The 22,736-nt window shown below is 47.3% G+C and overlaps 1 protein-coding gene across 6 annotated transcripts; it reads left to right on the top strand.

Annotated features, from left to right (window-relative positions):
- The first annotated feature begins 3 nt into the window (after positions 1-3).
- Zfp668 (zinc finger protein 668) lies at positions 4-10,328 on the top strand. Of its 6 annotated transcripts, none has more exons than XM_039078439.2 (4): positions 114-128; positions 6,263-6,344; positions 6,982-7,650; positions 8,004-9,375. In XM_039078439.2, exons 2-4 carry the CDS (start codon positions 6,334-6,336, stop codon positions 9,214-9,216), a joined length of 1,893 nt encoding a protein of 630 aa, XP_038934367.1. In that variant the 5' UTR covers positions 114-128; positions 6,263-6,333; the 3' UTR covers positions 9,217-9,375.
- The last annotated feature ends 12,408 nt before the right edge of the window (positions 10,329-22,736 follow it).

Below are 22,736 nucleotides of genomic sequence, written 5' to 3'. Positions count from 1 at the left end.
TGGCCGCCGGCCCCGCCTCTACCCTCCCCCCTGCTGGGTCCTAGCGCCTGCCTCTCTCCGAGTGTCCAGAGCTCTGTCAGCGCTAGGCACCACCGCCGAAGCTGCGGAGCCTGCGAAAATCGAACCAGGTAGGACACGTCTGCGGGAGGTCGCAAGGGGCTCAGGCAGCGGGCACCGATGAGGTTTGAGGTGCCCTCAGTTTCCCGTCTGCTGCCGAGCGGACGGAGTTGACCAGCCACGAGCATCACGGGCGGGGCGAGCCGTGAGCGGCCTCGGGTAGGCTTCGAGCCCAGCAGGTCCTAGAACCCGCCCGGTGCCCGCTGGTCAGCGCTGTGGATGCCTAGGCTCAGCGGACGCGACTGCCGGTCTTGCTCCGCGCCGACCCGGGGATCCTAGAGTCCGCCATGTTACGTGCTTTTGTCTGTGTGGCGAGGGCCTCCCAGCCAAGTCCTTCGCGGCTGCGCGCCCCCCTCCCAGTCCGAGGTTCTGTCCGCCCCTCCCGCGGTCCTAAAGAACGCCATTTTGCAGGCCTTTGTCCTGTTCTGGATCCTCTGTCCATTCATTTCTTCAGTCCTTCCTTCTTCATTCATTCTGTCCTGTTCCGCTCGCCGAAGCCACGTTATCCTAGGGTTTAGTCCCAAATGAGTCAGCATACAGCCCCGCTCTGCGGGAGCTGCCTGTCTGGCGAGGACACCCGCACAAACACGGTTGCAGAGAGCGAGGAACGCTGGGTTTCTGCAGGTCTTGTCCCTCCTCAGAGAGTCTGGTAGGCCCTACACCCTGCAAAATCCCATATGCTTCAGGGACTCCATTCCACTGAAGAAATTGAGGCCCCTAGCTCTACGCATCCCTCATTTTTACTGCTCGTTAAATATTCTTGTGGGGAATGGAGTATTGGAAGCATGCAAGTATCCTCCCGTGGGAGAAGGAAAACGAGGGCTGGCTCCTGGGCAAAGGAAATTGCATATGGAGGTGGCAAAGTTTGTGAATTGTTGATGGAGCTTAGACTCCTGACCAGAGAGGACACTGCTGTAGAAACTGAGGGTGGAAAAATGGGATCATGTTGTGAGCTGACTGGTTGTTAGGCCTAGGACATCATTAAACGTTCACCACAACACAATTTCATCAATTCACCGAAAGGCTCAAGGTTTGTGGGGCTTGTATGTTGGCTTATTTGAAGCTTGTATGTAGGTGCCTTTCTTATTGTTTCAACCACACCTGTGCTGCTCCCCAAACCACCCCGATTTAGGGGGCACCGAGTCTCATTAACTTAAAGTAAGATATCATTCTCCTCATTGGGTTTTATCACACAGTAAACAAATTGGAGTACTAGTGTGATACTTGAACCCTGTGACCGTGTAAGAACGGGGCATTTCAGTTAAATAGTTGGTGACTGACTCTCACAGACTCCTATGGTGGAAGAGGCAGAGGCTATAGACCTCGGCGTGAATTCCACCAGTTTGCTTTTGGTCACCAGTTTTGGAATAACAAGGGTATAGAACAAAGTTCTCAGGACCCTAGTGCTGGAGGTGAAAAATTAAGGCCCAAATATTAAAATGTGCTAGTGCTAATAAAGCAGTCGTCAAGGGGACAGATGGCAGAAACTTTGGTATCTGACTACTTGGCTTCAAATACCAGCTGAGGTAATTGCCTGACTTGTGTTATCTCTTATTTTAAGACCATGTTTAGTATTTTATCTTGTGTGTACTTGTAGCACATGTGTGGAGATGAGAGAACAACTTATTGGGATTGGTTCTGTCTTTCCACCATGTGGTTCCTGAGGATCCAGTTCAGGTTGTCAGGCTTGACAGAAAACACCTTTACCCACTGGGGTATCATGCTAGCTCAAGAACACTAATCTAACCTTACAGCCCAAAGCTCTACTCTTATGGCTTTATTTAACCTTAATTACTTCTGAAAAGACCTGGTTTCCAAACATAGTCACAGGGGAGGTTAGAGCTTCAACATAAGAATTTTAGAAGAAGACAAATATTCAGACTTTTAAGCATCCGGAGATGAACTTGAAAAGTCAGATCAGTGTGCATAAACTACAAATGTTATCTGTTCCCAGCAGTCCACAGCAGTAAGCCTGCATGTAGGATTTGCTCCAGATGGCACCGTAAAAAAAAGTTCTCTGAAGTTAAAGGTAGTTAGGATAAACATATCATTATCTAAAAGGAGTCTATGAGGTGTGGTGGTGCACAGGTAAAATCCTAGCACTCAGGAGACAGGCAGACTTCTGCAGTTCCAGGCCAGCTAAGGTTATAGTGAAACTTTCTCTCAAAGCTAGAAATTCTAAGCAGGGCCACAAAGGAAGGAATGTAGATCAGAGCCAAAGTACAGGATTCACACCTGTAAGCCCAACACTGAGGAGGCTAAGGCAGGAAGAATCAGGGCCAGCCTGAGCTGCATAGTCAGATCCCGCACACCCCACTCCCCAAAAAGGTAAACAAGAAAACTATTATTTTTTGTGTATGAGTGTTATGCTTACATATATGTGTGTGCACCAAGTGTATGCCTGATGTCTGTAACTGGAGTTGTAGGTGTCTGTGAGCCACCATGTGGGTAATAGGAACCAAATCTGTGTCCTCTGGAACAAGAGCAATTGCTCTCAACTGCTGTGCCATCTCTCCAGTACCCAGAAAGGCCTTAAGAGAGAGGGAGAGGGCCAAGCTCAATGATCTGAGTTTAGCCTTCTAGAGCCATATAGTAATAAGAGAATTGACTCCTGCATGCTATCCTCAGCCCTCCACACAACCCCTAGTGAGTATTATACACAAACACAAAGAGAGGAAATAAAATTTTTAAAGAAAAAAAGAAAGACAGCTCTAATAGAGGAGTGTGTGGGAGCAAGACCCAAAGTAACCAAGGAATCAATACAGACAGACAAAGATCCTCAGGAGACTGAAGGTAGCAGTTCTGAGGCTAGAAATGCTAGTGTAAGTGACCTGAAGTTGGAAAGAACGGAGGTCTAGAATGAAGACAGGAGGCCTGGGCAGGCGGAGCCTAGAGATGGAAGTGAGGAATTAGACAGAGCGGCAGGAGTGATATGGGTTAGAGGTTTGTCATTCATAGAAAAGCACTAGTGTTTGTCCTGGGAAGTGTCCTGATTTTGCTGAAGAATTTTAAGTGAACAAAGAGTGAACTTAAGAGTCCAGCTCCAGGGTTTAAGATTTGAGTTTGACTCTGGGCATCTTAATTAGCTGTGTACGCGTTTGTGAGGATTTTTAACTAGAGTTGTAGTAAAAACATATTTTAAAATAGAGTTGTAGTAAAAATGTTTCCCTCCTAGAAGCACTTGAAGACCAAGGAGAGAGAGAGAGGGTGTGTGTGTGTGTGTGTGTGTGTGTGTGTGTGTGTGTGTGTGTGTGTCTTCCTGCCCTCCTCTTTGTTTGTTTCTTTGTTTCTTTTGTTTGTGGTACTGAGAGTAGAACAGTGTATCACTCTTGTCAGGCAGGTGCTTTCTCTCTATCCTGGCTCACATAGCTGGTTCTGGTATTGGTTAGAATGGTCAGAGTTTGTTTAAAGTACAGATTTCAGGGTTGCAGAGATGGTTTGTGGAGTTAAAACACTCGCCATGTAAACCTGACAAGCTGAGTTTAAGCCCCAGAACCCAGGAAAAAGCTAGATTTGGTGGCCCAGGTCTGTAATCCAGCACTGCTATAGGGAGATGGAGTGCAGAGACAGGAGAATGACCTGGGAGCTTGTCAACAGGCTAGGCTGGGGTACATAGTGTAGCAACAGGAAAAAGTGAGAGAGACCTTACCTCAAGTTGAAAAACAAGAACTGACTCCTAGTTGTCCCCTGCATACCTACACACACACAAATATGCTTGGTGCTACACACCTAAGTCCTAGCACTGGGGAGGCTAAGGCAGGTGGACCTCTGAGTTCAAGGACAGCCAGGGCTACAGAAAAACCCAGTCTTAGAAAACCAAAAAAAAAGGGGGGGGGAGGAAGGAATGGGGTTGGGGACTGACTGATCCACTGGAGCGTGGCCATTGTGAGCTGTCTAACATGGGTGGGAGGAACTGAATTCATAGCCTCTACACCAGTGGTTCCCAGCTTCCTAATGTTGCGGTCACTTAATACAGCTCTTCATGTTGTGGTGACCCCCAACCATAAGATTATGTTTGTGGCTATGTCATAACAGTAGTTTGCTACTTGTTGTGAATTATGATGTCAATATCTATGTCTTAGAGGGCCTTAGGTAACTCTTGAGAAAGAGCTGTTGGAGACCCACTGGTTGAGAACCATTGTTCCAGACCAGTGAGTGCGATGCCTGGCAATCTCTCTGGCCTATGACTTTTTTTTTTTAAGAATAAAAATACAAAAAAAAAAAAAAAAAAAAGTAAGAATACAGCAGTGTCCTACATCGACTCCATTAGATGATGGTTCTTTTTGTTTACTTTTTTAAAAAGGATTTTTTTTCTTTTAATTTTTCGTTTGTGTTTGGACTCCATAGATGCCCAAGGAGCCAGAAGAGGGTATCAGATCCCTATGAGCTGAAGTTACAAGTGGTTGTGAGCCACACAGTGTGGTTGCTGGGAACTGGACTCGGGTCCTCTGGAAGAGCAGCAAGGCTCTTAACTACAGAGCCATCTCTCCAGCCATTCGTTTTTGTTATTTATGTTAGGACCTTGCTGTATAGTCCGGGCTGGCTTTGAACTAATGATCATCCTTCCTGAGACTCCACCAGTATTAGGGTTATAGGTGTGCTTCCTAGGAGCACACTGTAGCTCTCTTCAGACACTCTAGAGTCATCTCTCCAGTCTGGTCCCAGACTTCTGAGCAAAGACTCAAAAACACCAGCATCTCAGCCATGTTAAGTTTCTAGCTGTGTGACCTGACAAGTCTCTTTACTCTCGGAGTCCGACTCATTCTTATCTATAAAGCGGAGTCAGTCTCCCCGTTTCAGGCTGTATGAGAATTATGCAAGATGGTGCCACACCCAGCTGGTCAGCTCTGACAAGACTCCATAGTTGAGAGAAGCAGTCTGATCCCTTCCGTCCTCACGCAGTCCCATGTGCTAGCACTGTTGTTACCTCAACTCTGTAGGCAAGAAAACTGAGGCTCTAAGATACACAATAAATTGAGCAAAAAGTTACATCAGCAGGAAGGCGTGGCGGGAAGGGGTGGCAGCTAGATTTGAAGCGGGATGGTTTGCCTTCAGAATATACTTGGTTGCACACAACTCTGCTTCTCGGAACCTTGCTTTCTTGTGGTGTTGATGTAAGGATGTGTTGATATATGTAAAAAGGGTAGGGTACTGTGGGATTTGGCAAGTACTTAGCAGCTGTGAGCTAGGGATGCATGCCCGTCAAGAACTTCGTTGCTGGGCTACATTCCCCAGCATAGCTTTTGTTTTTGTTTTTTTTTCCTTTGGGGGAAATTTAGGAGGTTAGAGATGTGACTCAGTGGTAAAACACTTATCTGGCCTGTACCAGGCCCTGGGTTCAAATCTCACTCTTCCACCCCGTCCCCCAAATGGTTCCTGGTGTGGTGCGGACTCTACAGAACCTTTCAGGGGCTCCACTGACCAGGTAAACTGCTCTGTGTTACCTTTTCGGGAAGGCCCCAGCACCCCACCCCCATCCTCTTGGATAGGCTGGCTCCATCCCCCTCCACCCCAGCTCCTGTGATGTACGGATGAGGACACAGTTCTGTAAACAGATCTAGTAAGTGATGTACAAGTCTGAACTCAGAACCTTGGCCTGACACCATCTGGGCACACCTGCCTCTCCTCACCCACTCTCCCCTGCCCTAGCACCATATCTAAGCTTCTCTTAAGAGGATCTACCCTAATCCTCTTCCCTTCATCCCTCTGGGAGGATGAGCGGGTGTTAAGACTGATGCAGCTGTTAATCCTATTTTTTCCCAACTATGATCCTAGGAGCAGCTGTGTGGATGTTGTCTGGGCTCTTGGCCAGAAAGTAGAGCCTCTGCAAGAGCCAGTACCCCAGGAGGCCTCCCTAGCTCAGACACATCAGTTGTGACTGACTGAAGAGGCTCGACTGTCAGCAGTAGGTCAGGCTGCTTTGAGAGTGAGTGAGCTACTTTAGAGCTGGGACCAAAAGGGATTCCAGTGCAGAGGACGGACCAGAATTCCTCTCTGGGGTGGTGTGCCTTATAGCTATGCATGGTCAGAATTCTCTGAGCAAGTTGCTCTTCCAAGAACTGACCAACATACACTGAAGACCCATTACCTGCAAACACACCCAACCACCCCGTCCAACATTGACTCCTCCTTTCTTTGGACCTAGGTCTGCCTTTCCTGAGCATTTGGAGATCTTAAGGCCGCGGGTGGACCTGAGAAAGGAATATTGTGAGAGTAATGGAACCTAGGTATTGTAGGAATGCCAAGGGTTTAGAAAACAGGCTAAGGAGTGGATATAGCCAGTCTTTTTGTGATGCTGGCCCCTCACTGATTCCTACCCCCAATGAGCAAATCACAGGGAAGACTTGAATGCAGTATTAAAGCTGGGGACTGGGGTTGGGGATTTAGCTCAGTGGTAGAGCGCTTGCCTAGCAACTGCAAGGCCCTGGGTTCGTTCCCCAGCTCCGAAAAAAAGAAAAAGAAAAAAAAAAAAAAAAAAAAGCTGGGGACCTTTAGCAGGGAAGAGGTCGGTCCTGTGGTTTGGGCTGAGGAGCCTCAGGTGGGAAGTATGGGTGTAACCAGTTACCTTTGGGACTGGAGAGATGGCTCCGTGGTTAAGAGCACTTGCTGTTCTTGCAGAGCATTCAGATTTGATTCCCACATGGAAGCTCACAGCCATCTTAACTCCAGTTCCAGGGGATTGAACAGCCTTCTCGGGCGCCAGGCATGGATGGGCATGAGCCAGTAAACACTCACATGTAAAGTGACAGTAATAGTTTTCTTAAAGATAGGGTCACCTCTGAGATCTTGAGAGGGCTTTGGTGAAGAAGGGGCCCTTGAAGAATGTAGAGGGATGGTTTTGGCCTAATTTTGCTTCTTTTACAGAGAAGGTCTACTCACCGAGGCCATGGAAGTGGAGGCTGCAGAGGCCAAGTCCCCAGGCCCCTGCTACAAGCGCTCTGGCCGCCGTTATAAGTGCCTGTTTTGTACAAAGACATTTCCAAATGCTCCCAGGGCAGCCCGCCATGCTGCTACACATACAACTACAGACTGCACAGAGGAGGTGAATGAGGTCCAGCCGAAGGTGGATGCAGAGCCCAAGGCTGAGGAAGCCAGTGGAGACAAGGTATCTGGGTCAGTAGCCAAGCCCCGGCCCTATGCTTGCCCTCTGTGCCCCAAGGCCTACAAGACAGCTCCTGAGCTACGCAGCCATGGACGCAGCCACACTGGTGAGAAGCCCTTCCCGTGCCCAGAGTGCGGCCGCCGTTTCATGCAGCCAGTGTGCCTGCGTGTGCACCTGGCCTCACACGCTGGTGAGCTGCCTTTCCGATGCACACACTGCCCCAAGGCTTATGGTACACTCTCTAAACTAAAGATCCACCAGCGTGGGCACACAGGCGAGCGGCCCTATGCCTGTACTGACTGCGGCAAGAGCTTTGCTGATCCTTCAGTGTTCCGCAAGCATCGGCGCACGCATGCAGGCCTGCGCCCCTACAGCTGCGAGCGCTGCGGCAAGGCCTATGCTGAGCTGAAGGACTTACGCAACCACGAAAGGTACGATCCTTAGATGCAAAAGTGGGAATTAGCGGCCAGACACTAGGGGTGCCTGGTTGAACAGGGGTCAGGCCGGGTGGCGCGGTGAAGTGACTAGAGATGGAACCCTGAGAGCGGGCAAGGCTTTATTGGTCTGTGTTCCAATACAGCTGGAAAGTAGGCAGAATTTGCGGTCAGTCATGCACAGGGTCTTAGGGGAGGGGCGCATGTGTGTCGGTCATAGGAAAGAAGATCTATGAATTTCTTACACTAGGGTACAGCTCTGCAGCTCTTCGGGAATTAGCGCCTAGACAGGCTATAGGGCTGAACAGTGAGTCTGTTGCCATCTAACCAGGTCCTCCGTTGCTCCACAGGTCCCACACGGGTGAGCGCCCCTTCCTCTGCTCAGAGTGTGGTAAAAGCTTCTCTCGATCCTCTTCCCTCACATGCCATCAGCGTATCCATGCAGCCCAGAAACCCTATCGCTGCCCGGCTTGTGGTAAGGGCTTCACACAGCTCAGCTCTTACCAAAGCCATGAGCGCACACATTCAGGCGAAAAGCCCTTCCTGTGCCCTCGGTGTGGCCGCATGTTCTCTGATCCCTCGAGCTTCCGCCGCCACCAGCGGGCACATGAGGGTGTAAAGCCTTACCGCTGTGAGAAATGTGGCAAGGACTTCCGGCAGCCAGCTGACCTGGCCATGCACCGTCGAGTACACACCGGCGACCGACCCTTCAAGTGCCTGCAGTGTGACAAGACTTTTGTGGCTTCCTGGGACCTCAAGCGGCATGCATTGGTACACTCAGGACAGCGGCCGTTCCGCTGTGAGGAGTGTGGGCGAGCATTTGCTGAGCGAGCTAGCCTTACAAAGCACAGCCGCATGCACTCTGGCGAGCGTCCTTTCCACTGTAATGCCTGCGGGAAATCCTTTGTGGTGTTATCCAGCCTCAGGAAGCATGAGCGCACCCATAGAAGCAACGAGACTACGGGAGCTGCCCCCCAGCAGGAGTTGGTACTGGGACTAGCACTGCCTGTAGGTGTCGTAGGTGAGGGCTCAGCTGCCCCTGTGGCAGGTGCAGGGATAGGGGATGCTCCAGCAGGGCTGCTAGGGTTACCGCCTGAGTCTGGTAGTGTAGTGGCCACACAGTGGCAAGTGGTGGGCATGACTGTAGAGCATGTGGAGTGCCAGGATGCTGGCGTTGGCGAAGCTCCTAGTACCCTGGGAGATGCAGGAGAGGTGGGTGGGGAGGAGACTGATGAGAAGCCCCCACAGTTTGTGTGTCGAGAGTGCAAAGAAACTTTCTCCACACTGACATTGCTACGCAGGCATGAACGCTCACACCCAGAGCTCCGGCCCTTTCCCTGCACCCAGTGTGGTAAGAGCTTCTCAGACAGGGCTGGGCTTCGTAAGCATAGCCGCACCCACAGCTCTGTACGCCCCTACTCCTGTTCCCAATGTCCTAAAGCTTTCCTGAGTGCCAGTGATCTGCGCAAACATGAACGCACCCACCCTGTGCCCATCGGGACCCCCATACCCCTGGAACCCCTTGTGGCTCTGCTAGGAATGCCAGAAGAAGGGTCAGCCTGAAGTTTATAGATCTCCACTACACTCCCAGAAGGCCATCCCTAGTCTCCAAACCCCTGCCTCTGGGCAGCTAGCTCAGTTCTCGTCCACTAAGAGCTGTGGACAGTGGAAGCTGGTAGCATTTGTGAGAGGTACTCATTAAAGCATTGGCTTTGATACCAAGCTGTCTTCTGTATCTTGGTTCAGTTTAACTGGAGTGGAAATCTGGGATTAACATACATTAGAAGGGTCTTGGTGACAGCCTCTCACAACTTAGCCTGATCCAGAACTTGCTATGTATCCCCGGCTCACCGTGAACTCAACCATGTTCCTATCTCAGCCCTCCAAGTGCTAGGATTACAAGGATTTACCACCACACCTGGCCCCTCAGAGGGTCTTGAAATGCACTGATTGCCAAAGTGTGTTTTGGGTTGTCCTGTGAAAGAGATTTCATGGCCATGGATGCGTCTGTACCTCTGAGGAAAATTGGTGACTGAAAGGTGTATTCCAAGTATTAGTCCTGCAGTAAACAGACCCATGTGCCTTTGTCTGGCCTATATTCAGGATCGTGAAACCTTTACTGATTAAGTCCTCTCACAGGGAGTAAGCTGGGGCTAAACAATTCCTTTTTCTTGGGGCTGGAAAGATGGCTTCACTATTTAAGACTAAGGCTCACAATAAAAAAGGTTTGGGGGTTGGGAATTTAGCTCAGTGATAGAGCGCTTGCCTAGCAAGCGCAAGGCCCTGGGTTCGGTCCCCAGCTCTGAAAAAAAGAGAAAAAAAAAAGGTTTGGTTCCTAGCACCCATACTTGTCTCTCTAATTACTTAAAAAAAAAAAAAAAAGCTCCCCCCCCATATGAGGCAGCTAAAAAAAATAAAATCAAACCTGTCTTTAATGTTTATCATAGTAACAAATTAGGAAGCATATTTAGAGGAAACCAGATTTCTCTTCGCATTAAAACCCATGAACTATAAAGAATTAACCTTACTAGAAAACTCCTTACTGGGTTTGATGGTTCATGCCTTTAATCCCAGTACTCAGGAGGCAAAGGCAGTTGGATCTCAGAGTTTGAGGCCATCCTAATCTACAGAATGAGTTCCAGATAGCCAGGGATACACATAGAAACCTTGACTCAAAAAAAAAAAAGAAGAAGAAGAAAAGAAAAAGCTAAAACTACATGAAATCACATATATGGCCTAAGCAGAGGGCATATACTATGTGCCTCAACAGACAGAGTTGTTCCTAAAGATGTTGATAGGCTGCACCACTCAAGAGGCAGAGGGTCTGAGTTCGAGGCCAGCTGGGTCAACAACAGGAGTCCCAGGTAGCCAGGGCCACACGGTGAGACGCAAGAGTTAACAACTGGGATTTATATAGGTGGAGGGCACTTAACTACTTCTGTGAGATACAGAATCAGGAGGGAAAAGTTGACTTTCTGCGTTTGATCCTCAGATTCACTGCTTTTGCATTAAGTCGCAGTGTTGCCCAGGCTGACCTCAGGTTGGTACTTCTGCTGTAGTTTCCCAAGCATAGGCAGCGCACCTGACTATCTGTTTCTACATTTGTTGGGAAAACTACCAGGGTTTTCCTGTCCTGTGTGTTTGCCACCATTTCTTTGTCTTTCATGTAAGTAGTTGTCAGTGCAGTGAAACCAGACTTGGGGTGGGAGTAGATTATTTTGCCATTTCCCCAGATTTCTGAGGCTTGTGTCAGCTCCCGGGGCAGGTCACTGCACGCACTTTGTAACTGGCCTGTGAGGTTCACATGGACCTCCCAATGTTCTCAAGTTTATTATTATGGCTGAAAGTCACCGTCTCAGCTAGAAAACAGAAGGTGACTTTGGCACGTGGCTTGTCCCTGGCCTGATGTCTGCATGTGTATTGGCATTATGAATGCGTTTGAAAACATCCACAAGAACTTTACTGTGCACCATTTTGGTATATAGAAAGAGCCCAATTTTTTAACTCAGTCTGAAAATCTGAAGCTAATTTGGAATAGCCATCTTTCTCTTTTAACTTGGTTTGGTTTTTGGTGTTAGAGTTGAAGCTAGGGTCTCACATGTATTAAATATGTTGTACCACTGAGCTACACCTCCAGATACATTTTTTATAAAGCAGGTGATGTGTTTGACATGCTAAAAACCAAAGCACTAGAATAAAACATACATGATTGGCATAAAAATTAAAGTCAACCAGTAGCGTGAGAGAGGGGATCCAGAAACATCCGTGCCTAGATCTGTGAACTCACGGCTATTTCAAGGTTTGTAGTGGTGAGGATTGAGCCAGGAGCCACAGGCACAGTGGGCACACACTTTAGCATGAACTATATCCTCAGCCTTTTATTTTATTTTGAAACAGCAACTCATAAAAGTGACTGGACTGACCTCAAACTCCCTCTCTAAGCCAGATAGACTTGGAACATTTTTCTTCCTCCCTTCCCTTCCCTTTCCCCTCCTTCCTTCTCTCCCTCCCTCCCTCCCTCCCTCCCTCCCTTCCTTCCTTCCTTTTAGTTTTTCAAGACAGGGTATCTCTAGCTCTGGCTGTCCTGGAACTCAAATCTGTAGAGCTGGCTGGCCTCAGACTCAGAGGTCTGCCTGCCTGGATCTAAGGTGTGAGCCATCACCTGGAGACTTGGAAATTTTGGTCCTCGGGTGTCAGCCTTCTGAGATGTGTATACCACCAGGCCCAACACATTTTATTATTTCCTTACTAAGTTTTTGTGAGGTGGTTTTTCTTTTTTCTTTTCTTCTTCTTCTTCTTCTTTTTTTTTTTTTTTTTTTTTGGAGACAGTTTTGCTTTGTAGCCCAGGGTGGCCTTTGAAATCTTACAGTGTTATCATTCAGCATCTGAAGTGCTAGGATCGCTATCAATTTTTGTGAACATTTTTAGTGACAGCTGTGATTGTTTACCTCACTGGAAAAAGCTAGACTGATACATAGTTTTCCTTGAAAAATGTCTAGATGAAGCTATGACATCTTCATCGGCCAGAAAGTGTGTTAGCCAGATGCGGCACACATGCCCATAACCCAAAAACTTGGGAGGTAGAAGAAGAGACGGAGAGTTAGGGGCTAGCCTTGGCTACATGGCAGACTTGAAGGAGTCTATAGTGAAATGAGAGGCTGTCTCAGTAAACAGAACAGTAAATAAAAGGGGTGAGGTGGGGATACCTGTTACACAGAGAAACCCTGTCTTAGAAAACAAAAAAGAAAAAAAAAACCTACAGGGTGAGGATAAGATTTACAAACATGGAATTGGGTATGGTGGGGCAGCAGTCACCAGTGTGTCCTTTAGGGCCCAGTTATGTAGCCTCAAATTTTCATGGAATACGTATTTCTAGAAAATTATGTTTATACTTACTTTGTGGGCACTTGTGTGCCATGGTACATGTATGGAGGTCAAAGAACAAGTTGGGAGAGTCAGTTTATGCTGCCATTTGGGACCAAGGGGAACCCAGGCTGTCAGCAAGCACCTGTTCCTGCTGAACTACCTTGCCTGCCTGACAGGCTGCTGGAGTTTTAGGTCTTACAGTGAGGCCATTAAGGCCTCCCTTTCCATTCATAGCTAAAGCAAAGCTAAGAGCCAAAGCAAGCCAAAAGGCCCGCCCTACACTGGCCTTGAACTTGTGATCCCCCTTGAGTGCTGAGATTACAATCATGCACCTCTGCACTGGGATTCTGAGTTCTTGTTGAAAGACTCGAGGACCACCACCTTGGCAGTGTCGGGAAGTTACCAGGGTGTTCGTCTCCAGGCCTGTGTGCTAGTCATGGGGACATTGTTGCAAGCAGCCATGGTTCAGGAATGGCAAACCAGGTACTCAGCACCAGGAAAAATAGCAGATATCTCAGTGGCAGAGATAGCAGTCGTGTCCAGGTTCTCACAGAACAGTAGAGGAAGTCTTTTGGGTTGGTGAGATGGCTCATCTGGTAAAGTGTATTTGCCACCAAGCTCAGCAACCCAAGTTTGATGGCCAAGACCTGCGTGATAGGAGGGAGAACTGATTCCTAAAGTTGTTCTCTGACTGCCAACAAGTGATGTCACACACACACACACACACACACACACACACACACACACACACACACAATCCTAAGTGTCTAAAATGGGTCTTTAGAGGTGGCAGTGTAAAGTTTGGTGCTAGACCATTTGCCTAGCTCTTTGGGTTCTTTTTTTTTTTTTTTTTTTTTTTTTTTGGAGCTGGGGACCGAACCCAGGGCCTTGCGCTTCATTTGCCTAGCTCTTAATGAGGACTTTGGTATAAAAAAAAGAGTAGGGCTGGAGAGATGGCTCAGCGGTTAAGAGCACCCGACTGCTCTTCCAGAGGTCATGAGTTCAATTCCCAGCAACCACATGGTGGCTCACAACCATCTGTAAAGAGATCTGATGCCCTCTTCTGGTGTATCTGAAGACAGCTACAGTGTACTTATATATAATAAATAAAAAAAATAAATAAAAAAAAAAAGAGTAAAAGCTACATGGGGTGGGGTTGGGGAGCATGGGTCTTTAATACCAGCACTTGGGAGGCAGAAGCAGGTTGGACAATGAGGTGACTCTTGCCACAGAGGCTGAGGACCTGAGTTTGATCACTGGAACCTACATAGTGGAAGGGGACGACTGACTACAGAAAGTCATCCTCTTGGCCTTTCATGCACTCTGGCCCAGATGCACACATGCATATGAATATACACAATTAAAAGTCATCAAGCTTATAATTATATATTTACATGTGGGTTATGTGCGTGTCAGTGCAGTGTTCACAGAGGGAGTCAGATCCCCTGGAACAGGAATTACAAGCGACTGTGGGCCACCTGACGTGGCACCAAGTGATCTTAAGAGCTGAACCGCTTCCCGCTGTCGTCGATGTGTGTTTTGAGCTCTGTATGCTTTTATAGCTAGAACCCCCAGACAGAAGACATTTGGCCCAGGCCGAGTTGATTTCTGTGTATGGTTTGAGGCAGGAGGCTCAGCTTCGTGTCTTCATATATGGATTTTCTACTCCTGATGCATCTGTTGAAAGGACCATTCTCTGTCCATTTCATTGTCTTGACCTTCTTAAGAAAAATAAACTAACTGTAACTGAGAGGTTCTGTTTGGTTTCTAGCTGGGGACCAACCCAAGACCTAATGTGCTAGGCAGTGCTCTACGTGTAACCCACACTTTCAGCTTCTTGTCTGTCGTCATGCCAATACCACGTTATTGTGATTAGTGTAGGATTAAATTTTTTTATTTATTTCTACCTATTTTGACTGCATATATGTCTGTGTACTCAGAAAAGGGTGTTGGAACCCCTAGAACTGGAGCTGTGGTTGGTTGGTTATGAATAACTGTGGGGGCTGGGAACTGAACCCTGAACCTCTGCAGGAGCAACAAGTGCTCTTAGCCACCGAGCCATTCTCCGGTCCCCCGTTAGTATGGTTTTGTATGAACTTCAAATCATGGCCTATGAGGCTCCCAGCTTGGTTTTTGTTTTTGTTTTTCTTCCAACTTGTTTTATTTCAAAAAATTTTCTCCCTGGTCTTAATAATTCTATTTTAGTTTAGTTTTAGTTTTTGAGACTGGATTTGAGAGCTGCATGTTGGCCCTGAATTGAGTATATAGTCCTTGCTGTCCTCGAACCCTCCATCCTCCTGCCTCAGGCTTCTGAGTACTGGAATTACAGATATAGGGCATCACACCTTAACCCCCATTTGAATTTTTGCATCAGGTTGCCAGATTTTGCTCCCAAGAAATGTAAAAAGCTAGTTTAGGTTTTGGTAATTGTACTGTATCAGTGTGTGGGAAATTGCCAACTTAACAGTATTACACTGTTTGATTCGTGAACATGGGATGCTTTAATTTGCTATTTAATTTCAAACATTTATTTTTAAGCCAGGCAGTGCTGACACACCTTTAGTGCCAGCACTTGGGAGACAGAGACAGGAAGATCTGTTCAAGGCCTCACTCTGGTCTACAGAGTGAGTTTCAGGACAGCCAGGGCTACATGGAGAGACCCTGTCTGTAAAAAAAATTATTGAATGTCAATGGGTCTATTACTGGGATGTATGTCTGTGCATCATGTGCATGCAATGCCGGAAGGAGGATGCTGGAGGAGTTAATAGACAGGCATGAGCTGCCATGTGGATGCTGGGAGTCAAGCCCAGTCCTCAGGAAGAGCAGCCAGCTCTTAACCTCTGAGCCATCTCTCCAGCCCCACCTAGATCTTTAATTCCTTTCAACAGTATTTTTTTCATCTTACTATCAATCTGTTTGTTTGTTTGTTTGTTTGTTTGTTTGTTTCAAGAAAGGGTTTCTCTGTGTAGCCCTGGCTGTCCTGGAACTCTTTTCTGTAGACCAGGCTAGCCTCAAACTCACAGAGCCTCCTGCCTCTGCCTCCCAGTGCTGAGATCAAAGGCGTGCACCACCACACCAGGCTTATTACTACAAATAAATTGTTCTCTTTTTTGCTTCATTAGATTTAGTTTGTTTTGAGACAGGTCTCTAGTGTATTGTTGGCTGGCCTCAAACTCACTCTGTAGCCATAGCTAGCCTTGGACCTTCTTATCCTGCTTCTCAAGTGCCAGAATTACAGCCAAGCCACTGTGTCTGGCTTTGATTGTTCCTTGTTAATGATAAGAAATATGGTCTTCTGATACAATGGGAAGTTCCCTTTCATTCCCACTGTGCTAAGCTCTTTTAGAAAAAGAGGTTTCTTGGGGTCAAGTTGGCTTGGAATTTAGTACACAGCCAAGCATGACCTTGAACTTCTAACCCTCATGCCTCCACCCCCCACCCTTCCACCCCCCCACCCCCTACTGGAATTACTGGCCTGTGTGCTTGCTATTAAAGCACTGTACCAACTAAGCCACATCTCAAGTTTCTAATATGTTAAGGGTTTTTTTTTTTTTCCGGAGCTGGGTATGTTAAGGTTTTTAATATGAAAGCAAATTTTCTTTTGTCAAACACACATTCTGTGTCTATTGTGATTATTCTATGGCTTTTGTTTTTTTATTTTACCAATAATCTGCATTATTTGGCCTCTGATAGTAAACCAACTTTGTACTCCTGGGATGAACCCACTTGGTGGTGTCATAGAATCCTTTTTAACCTGGTATTGGATTGGATTTGCTTTGTTAATATTCTTTTTTTAAAGCATTTTTTTAAAAGATTTATTCATTTATTATATATAATTACACTGTAGCTGTCTTCAGACACACCAGAAGAGGGCATCGGATCTCTTTACAGATGGTTGTGAGCCACCATGTGGTTGCTGGGAATTGAATTCATAACCTCTGGAAGAGTAGTCAGTGCTCTTAACCACTGAGCCATCTCTCCAGCCCCCTGCTTTGTTAATATTCTATTGGATTTCTGTGTCTGTATTCCTTAAGGTTTTTTTTTTTTAAATATTTATTCATTTTTGTCCAAAGCCAGCCTGGTCTACAGAGAGAGTTCCAGGATTGCCAGGACCACAGAGAGAAACCCCGTCTGAAAACAACAACCAAACCAGATTTATTCATTTTATGTGCAAGTGTTTTGCCTGCGTGTGTTGTGTACTACATGTGAACTTGGTGCCTGCAGGGGTCAGAAGAGGGCACTGGATACCCAGGAACTGGAGTTACAGGTGTTTGTGAGCCACCATGTGGGTGTTTAGTCCAAGTCCTCTGTAAGAGCAGCAAAGTGTTATTAACTTCTGAGCCATATTTCTAGCCTAAGATTTTTGTTTTCTTGAGGCAGCATCTTGTGTGTCCTAGGCAGGCCTCAAACTAGCTATGTAGCCAAGGGCGACTTTCAACTTCCCATCCCCCTGTTTGCACTTTCTGAATGCTGTGATTACAAGTGCGCCTTACTATGTCCACTGGACCCAGCCCAGGGGTGGGCATGCTCCACAGCACTCCACAGCTCAGCTATCTTCCCAGCCCCTTCATAGGAACATTGGGCTATCACTTCTCTGGGATGTCTTTGTCCAGGCTTATTTTCAGAGTAGTGTCTATAAATTTTTGTAGTATTGTTTTAATTTTTGAAATAGTGTCTCTCTATGTAGCACTAGTTGTCCTGGAACCCACTATGTAGACCAGGCTGATCTCAAATGCCTCTGCCTCCTCAGTGCTGGGATTGAAGGCATGGGCCTGCATGTAACATGGGTCTGTCCTCACTAGTAGTCTCTAATTTTCCTTAACTCCTAGTTTCCTGCCATGCCTCCTCTAGCTGGTGAATGCAGGTTTGCAGGCGTTGGTGCTAGGACAATAGCGGGTGTCATCTTTCCATTGGTGGGACATGGTCCTCAACTCCCCACCCCATAACATGGTCCTCAACTCCCCACCCCATAACATGGTCCTCAACTCCCCACCCCATAACATGGTCCTCAACTCCCCACCCCATAAACTGGCTCATCCTGGGCTCAGCTGCCAGGAAACAAAGGGGAGAAAAGGAAAGAGGTGGGAGAGGGAAGGAGGAAGAAAGGGAAGAAGGGAGGAAAGGAAAGGGAAGGAGGGAGAAAGGAAGGAGGGGAAAGGGAAAGGGGGAAAGGGGGGAGAGGAGGGAAAAAGAGGGGAGAAGGGAAGAAACAAGAAGGATGGGGTGTGTGCACACCCCTGGCTTCAGTATTTAGAAGACTGAGGCAGGAGTTTCAGGGCCAACCCAGTCAGTCTGGACTGCCAACAGAGCCCATTGGTACCAGAAGCCTCTCTGCCCTGGAGTCAGCCTTCTTTTTTACCTACTCCCACCAAGCCAACTCCAGCCACAACAGCCTGATCAGGTGCATGTGCACATGTGTACACGTGTGTGCAAGCCAGAAGGCAGTATCAGGTGTTTTCCTCAGTTGAGTCTCTTTCTTATTGCTTTTTGGACTTTGTTTTGTTTTGTTATTGTTTCTGGGTGGATTTTTTCCATTAATTTATTTATTCACTTTGCATCCTGATCACAGCCCCCTTGATGATCTCCAACACACACAGTCCCTCCCCCAACCCCTTCTCAGGGAGTGTGCGCCCGACCTTGGCACATCGGGGCTCTGCAGCTCTAGGAGCATCCTCTCCCACTAAGGCCAGACTAGATGGCTCAGTTAGGGGGATGGGATCTACAGGTAGGCAAAAGAGTCAGGAACAGAGTCTCACTATACAGCCCCGGCTGGAAAGGAGTTCACTAGGTAGACCAGGATAGCCTCAAACTTAGAGATCTGCCTGTGTCCCAAGTACTGGGATTAAAGGTGTCCACTACCACCATGCTCAGAACTACCACCCTGTTTTTAAAGACAGACTCTCACTAATCCTGGAGCTCATAAAATTGGTCAGACTGGGGCTAGAGAGATGGCTCAGCAGTTAAGAGCACTGACTGCTCTTCCAGAGGTCCTGAGTTCAAGTCCCAGCAACCACATGGTGGCTCACAACCATCTGCAATGGGATCTGATGCCCTCTTCTGTTGTGTCTGAAGACAGCTACAGTGTACTCATATATATATATATATATAATAAATAAATAAATCTTTAAAAATAATTGGTCATACTGGTTGGCCAGCTAGCCACAGAGGTACTCCTTTACCCTCACAGGCTGCTGTGCCCACCTTTGAAATACATGCCAAGACTAAACCAGGTCCTCCTGCTTCTGCAGCAAACATTACCACTGACCCATCTTCCTAGGCCCTCTTTGGGTTTGTTTGTTTGGTTGGTATTTTTGTTTTTGTCTTTGAGCCAGGGTCTTGATACATAGCCAGGTTGATTTAAAACTTGAAATTCTTCTGCCCCAGCCTGCTGAGTGCTAGGATTACAACCATGAGTGACCATCCCAGCCTGAGTCTTCGTCCTGCCCCAGTCTTCTGCTGCTTGTGTGATTCACGGTGTTCATCTGCGTAATCCGATTTAACCCTTACTCTTCATTGACAGTCCTAGTGATACCTGCACAGTTCCTTTTGCCAGCTACATGTGACGATAGACACCTGCAGTAATCATGTCACCTAAGGATGTGGAGGAAGGAAGCCCACACGCCGAGCACCAGCGTGGGGCACACAGTGAGACCAGTCAGTCAGTCTCTGGTGATGCAGTGGTGACACAGTCCCCTCAGTGACACAGTGTTTGCCTGGCATTTACAAGCCCCTGAGTTCAATCCCCACTACTGAAACAAACAAAAGAAAACAAACCCAGCCAGCACCTTTCACCATGTAAAGGAATGTATTCATAGATATTAGGGCATGGAATATTCAGGGAACAGTTATTTTGCTTAACTATCTCTCCTTCTGGCCCTCAAAGATTCATGTCTGTCCCACATGCATAAGGACATTTCCCAAGATTCTAACCATGTCAGAGTCCAAAAAGGCCCATATCCTAAAGTCCCAAATCTTACCAGTCATCAAAACTAAAGGGCTGAGGTGTACTCAGCAGAGGCATGCTTATCACAGGCTTGAGGACCTGGGGTCATTTCCAACACTGTGTCCCACCTACGCTGGGCTGGGCCAAGCACAGCCTAACAACTACAGGCTCCTGACAGGAAGGACCCTCAAAGCAGTGTGCACATCAGTGTGGAGGGCTGGACAGATGACTCACTATTGAAGAGGGATCGCTGTTCTTGCAGAGGATCTGGTTTTGGGTCCCAGCACCCACATCAGGTGGTTTGCAACTGCCTGCAACTCCAGGTCCAGGGGATCCAATGTCTCTGGCCTTCTTGGTTTCAACGTACATACATATACATTAAACAAACATTTAAAATAGTTTAAAAGTCATCCACGTAGTAGCTAGGCATGGTGGCACTTAACTAATTCCAGCACTGGGGAGGCAGAGGTGAGCATGAATCCCTGAGTTCCAGGCCAGCCTGGTCTACACAGTGAGTTCTAGGTCAGCTGGAGCTACTAAGTGAGACACTATTTTAAAACACAAATTAACAAACAAATAAACAAAAACCTCGGGGTTGTGGAGATGGCTCAGCGGTTAAGAGCACTGACTGCTCTTCCAAAGGTCCTGAGTTCAATTCCCAGCAACCATATGGTGGCTCACAACATCTGTAATGGGATCTGATGCCCTCTTCTGGTGACTCTGAAGACAGAGACAGTGTACTCATATACATAAAATAAATAAATCTAAACAAAACAAAACCAAAACAATCCACCTTGAGAAATTTCCTTCCTGGAAATACCCTTCACAGCTTTGGTTGCCTTCCAGGTCTCAGTTCCCAGAAATGGTGTTAGTTGTTGTTTCTAAAATGGTTCCTGTGATACTCCACTTGGACAGCCGTCTCCAGTATTCTGCCAGTTTTATTGTATTACTTTTTTTGTTTTGGCTTTGGTTTTGGACAGGGTTTCTCTATGCAGCCCTGGCTGTCCCAGAACTCACTCTCTAGACCTCAAACTCCAAGATCGGCGGCCCGCCTCTGCCGCCTGAGACTGGCCTGAAAGGAGGGCACCGCCGCCATTCTGCTTATTTGCCTTTTTTAAATAGCTGAAAAAGGGTATCGCTATGTAATCCAGGCTAGCCTGGAACCTATGTAGATCAGGCTAGCCTCAGACTCAGAGAGATCTGCCTGCCTCTGCCTCCCATAAGCTGGGACTTGTGCATCATAGCTCAGACCTTTTTCTTCTTGAGGCAGTCTTGATATGTAGCCCAGGCTGAAACAGAACTGTCAATCTTTCTGACTTAGCCTCCCTCACCTCCGAAAAGCAAGCACTTTCTGCCATCCTCTTTTTCCTAATAATGCTTATTGCCTTTTAGACTATCTTCACAATGTATTCACTTGGCTTCCCCACTAACAGATACTGTGTATAAAAGCAGAGTCCTCACCTTTATTTCTATCTCTCCTCCCCAGACACCTACAGTGATGTCTGGAACATGAATCTTGCTCAATAAACATTCTGTGAATAAATTACTAAGTTGAGTTAACCGTGGAATAAGAAGTATGGCAGAGGGGTTGGGGATTTAGCTCAGTGGTAGAGCGCTTGCCTAGAAAGTGCAAGGCCCTGGGTTCGGTCCTCAGCTCCGGAAAAAAAGAAAGGAGGAAAAAAAAGAAGTATGGCAGACCCGGCCAGGCTCATACCTTAATCACTAACATTAATTGATATGGCAAAAGCCTTGGAAGACATGACAATTTAGACTCGGCAGAGGAGAGTCTGCCCTACAGCACAACTGTCATCTGTGGAGCTGTGCAACTAAAGACAGGCTGCAGATGTAGCTTGATGTCTGGGTGGGTCCTGGGCAATCACAAAGGAATTTAGTTTTGTTTGTTTGTTTGCTTGAGACAGGGTTTCCTTGTGTAGACCTGGCTGTTCTGGAACTCACTCTGTAGACCAGGCTGGCCTTGAATTCAGAGATCTGCCTGCCTCTGCCTCCGAGTGCTGGGACTAAAGGTGTGCACCACCTGGTCCTGCAAAGGTGGTTACTGGAGGGACACAGAAGTAACTGCTAGAAAGCAGTGCAGACTGCTGTGCGCTTGGGTAGAGCGTGGGCCACCAGCCAAGGAACACAGCAGCTATTAGACCTAGAAGAGAACAGTTTCTGTATCTGGGCCACCAGTGGGAAGCAGGTTTGCACACCTTGGCCTTGCTGAGGGACAGTGGCTTTGGTCTTGTCACCTCCAGAATTGTGAGAGGATAACTGTGGGCTGTAAGCCTCTTAGTATGAGAATCTACCTTATCAGTAACAGAAGACCAGGTGGGCATGAAATACATGCTTGCAATTCCAGCACCAAGGAGGCCACACCAAGAGAACTAGCATAAGTTTTAGGTCAACCTGGGCTAGTGCTAGAGAGAAGGCTTGGCAGTTAAGAGCACTTGCAGAAGACCTAGGTTTGGTTCCTAGCACCCACATGGTGACTCACAGTAACTCATTTCAGGGATCCACAACTTCTGATCTCCCATCAACATGGTCTACATCCATTCGTGCAGGTAAAGCACTCATGCACATAAAATAAAATTTAAAATCTAAAACTAAACTAGCCTGAGCTTTATACATAGTGAGACCCAGTCTGTTTCTCTCTCTCTCTCTCTCTCTCTCTCTCTCTCTCTCTCTCTCTCTCTCTCACACACACACACACACACACACACACACACATACACACACATACAACTTAGAGGGGGGAGGGGAGTGAGGGGGAGTATCTGTATTGGCTGCAACCACAATTGCCACTGGTTCGCCAATATTAATTCTCCCCTGAGTTTACACCACAGGCCAAAAAACATCATCAGCCCAAGCTGGCCATGGTAGTACCTTTGGGTAATCCGTGAACTCAAGAGGCTGACTCAGAAGCACTGGGAATTCAAGGCCAGTCTGGTATTCAGCCAGTCTCAAGCCAAGAAGCAGTTACAACTGTAATCCCAGCTCCCATGGGAGGCTAAGGGATAAGGGATGCCAAGAGTTCAAAGTATCCCTGGGTTACGGAGTGAGACCTGCCTCAAAAAGCCAAAACAACAAAACCAGGAAACTCTTACCTGAGCAATAAAGATGTTCTTTCTCAGAAACATTTGTAGCTATTTCTGGTGATGTGACTTATATTCTAAGAAGATTAGAACAAAAATCATCTCTATGACTTGGGCTACCATTTCGAGGAAGGACAAACTGTTCCCTTACAAGGGTGGGGATGTATGTGGCAGAGGGCCAC

This window comes from Rattus norvegicus, chromosome 1 (genome assembly GCF_036323735.1).
Source record: "Rattus norvegicus strain BN/NHsdMcwi chromosome 1, GRCr8, whole genome shotgun sequence".
Lineage (NCBI taxonomy): Eukaryota > Metazoa > Chordata > Mammalia > Rodentia > Muridae > Rattus > Rattus norvegicus.
Note: the sequence above shows the minus strand (reverse complement) of the source record. Positions and strands in the feature narration are given on the sequence as shown.

Excerpts from the sequence above, each read along its gene's own strand:
- Zfp668 (XM_017589214.3), top strand. The coding sequence starts at position 5,487 with ATGGTTCCTGGTGTGGTGCGGACTCTACAGAACCTTTCAGGGGCTCCA. Across the intron at positions 5,543-6,981 it reads TCAGGGGCTCCACTGACCAG|AGAAGGTCTACTCACCGAGG; the intron begins GTAAACTGCTCT and ends CTTCTTTTACAG. Across the intron at positions 7,651-8,003 it reads GACTTACGCAACCACGAAAG|GTCCCACACGGGTGAGCGCC; the intron begins GTACGATCCTTA and ends GTTGCTCCACAG.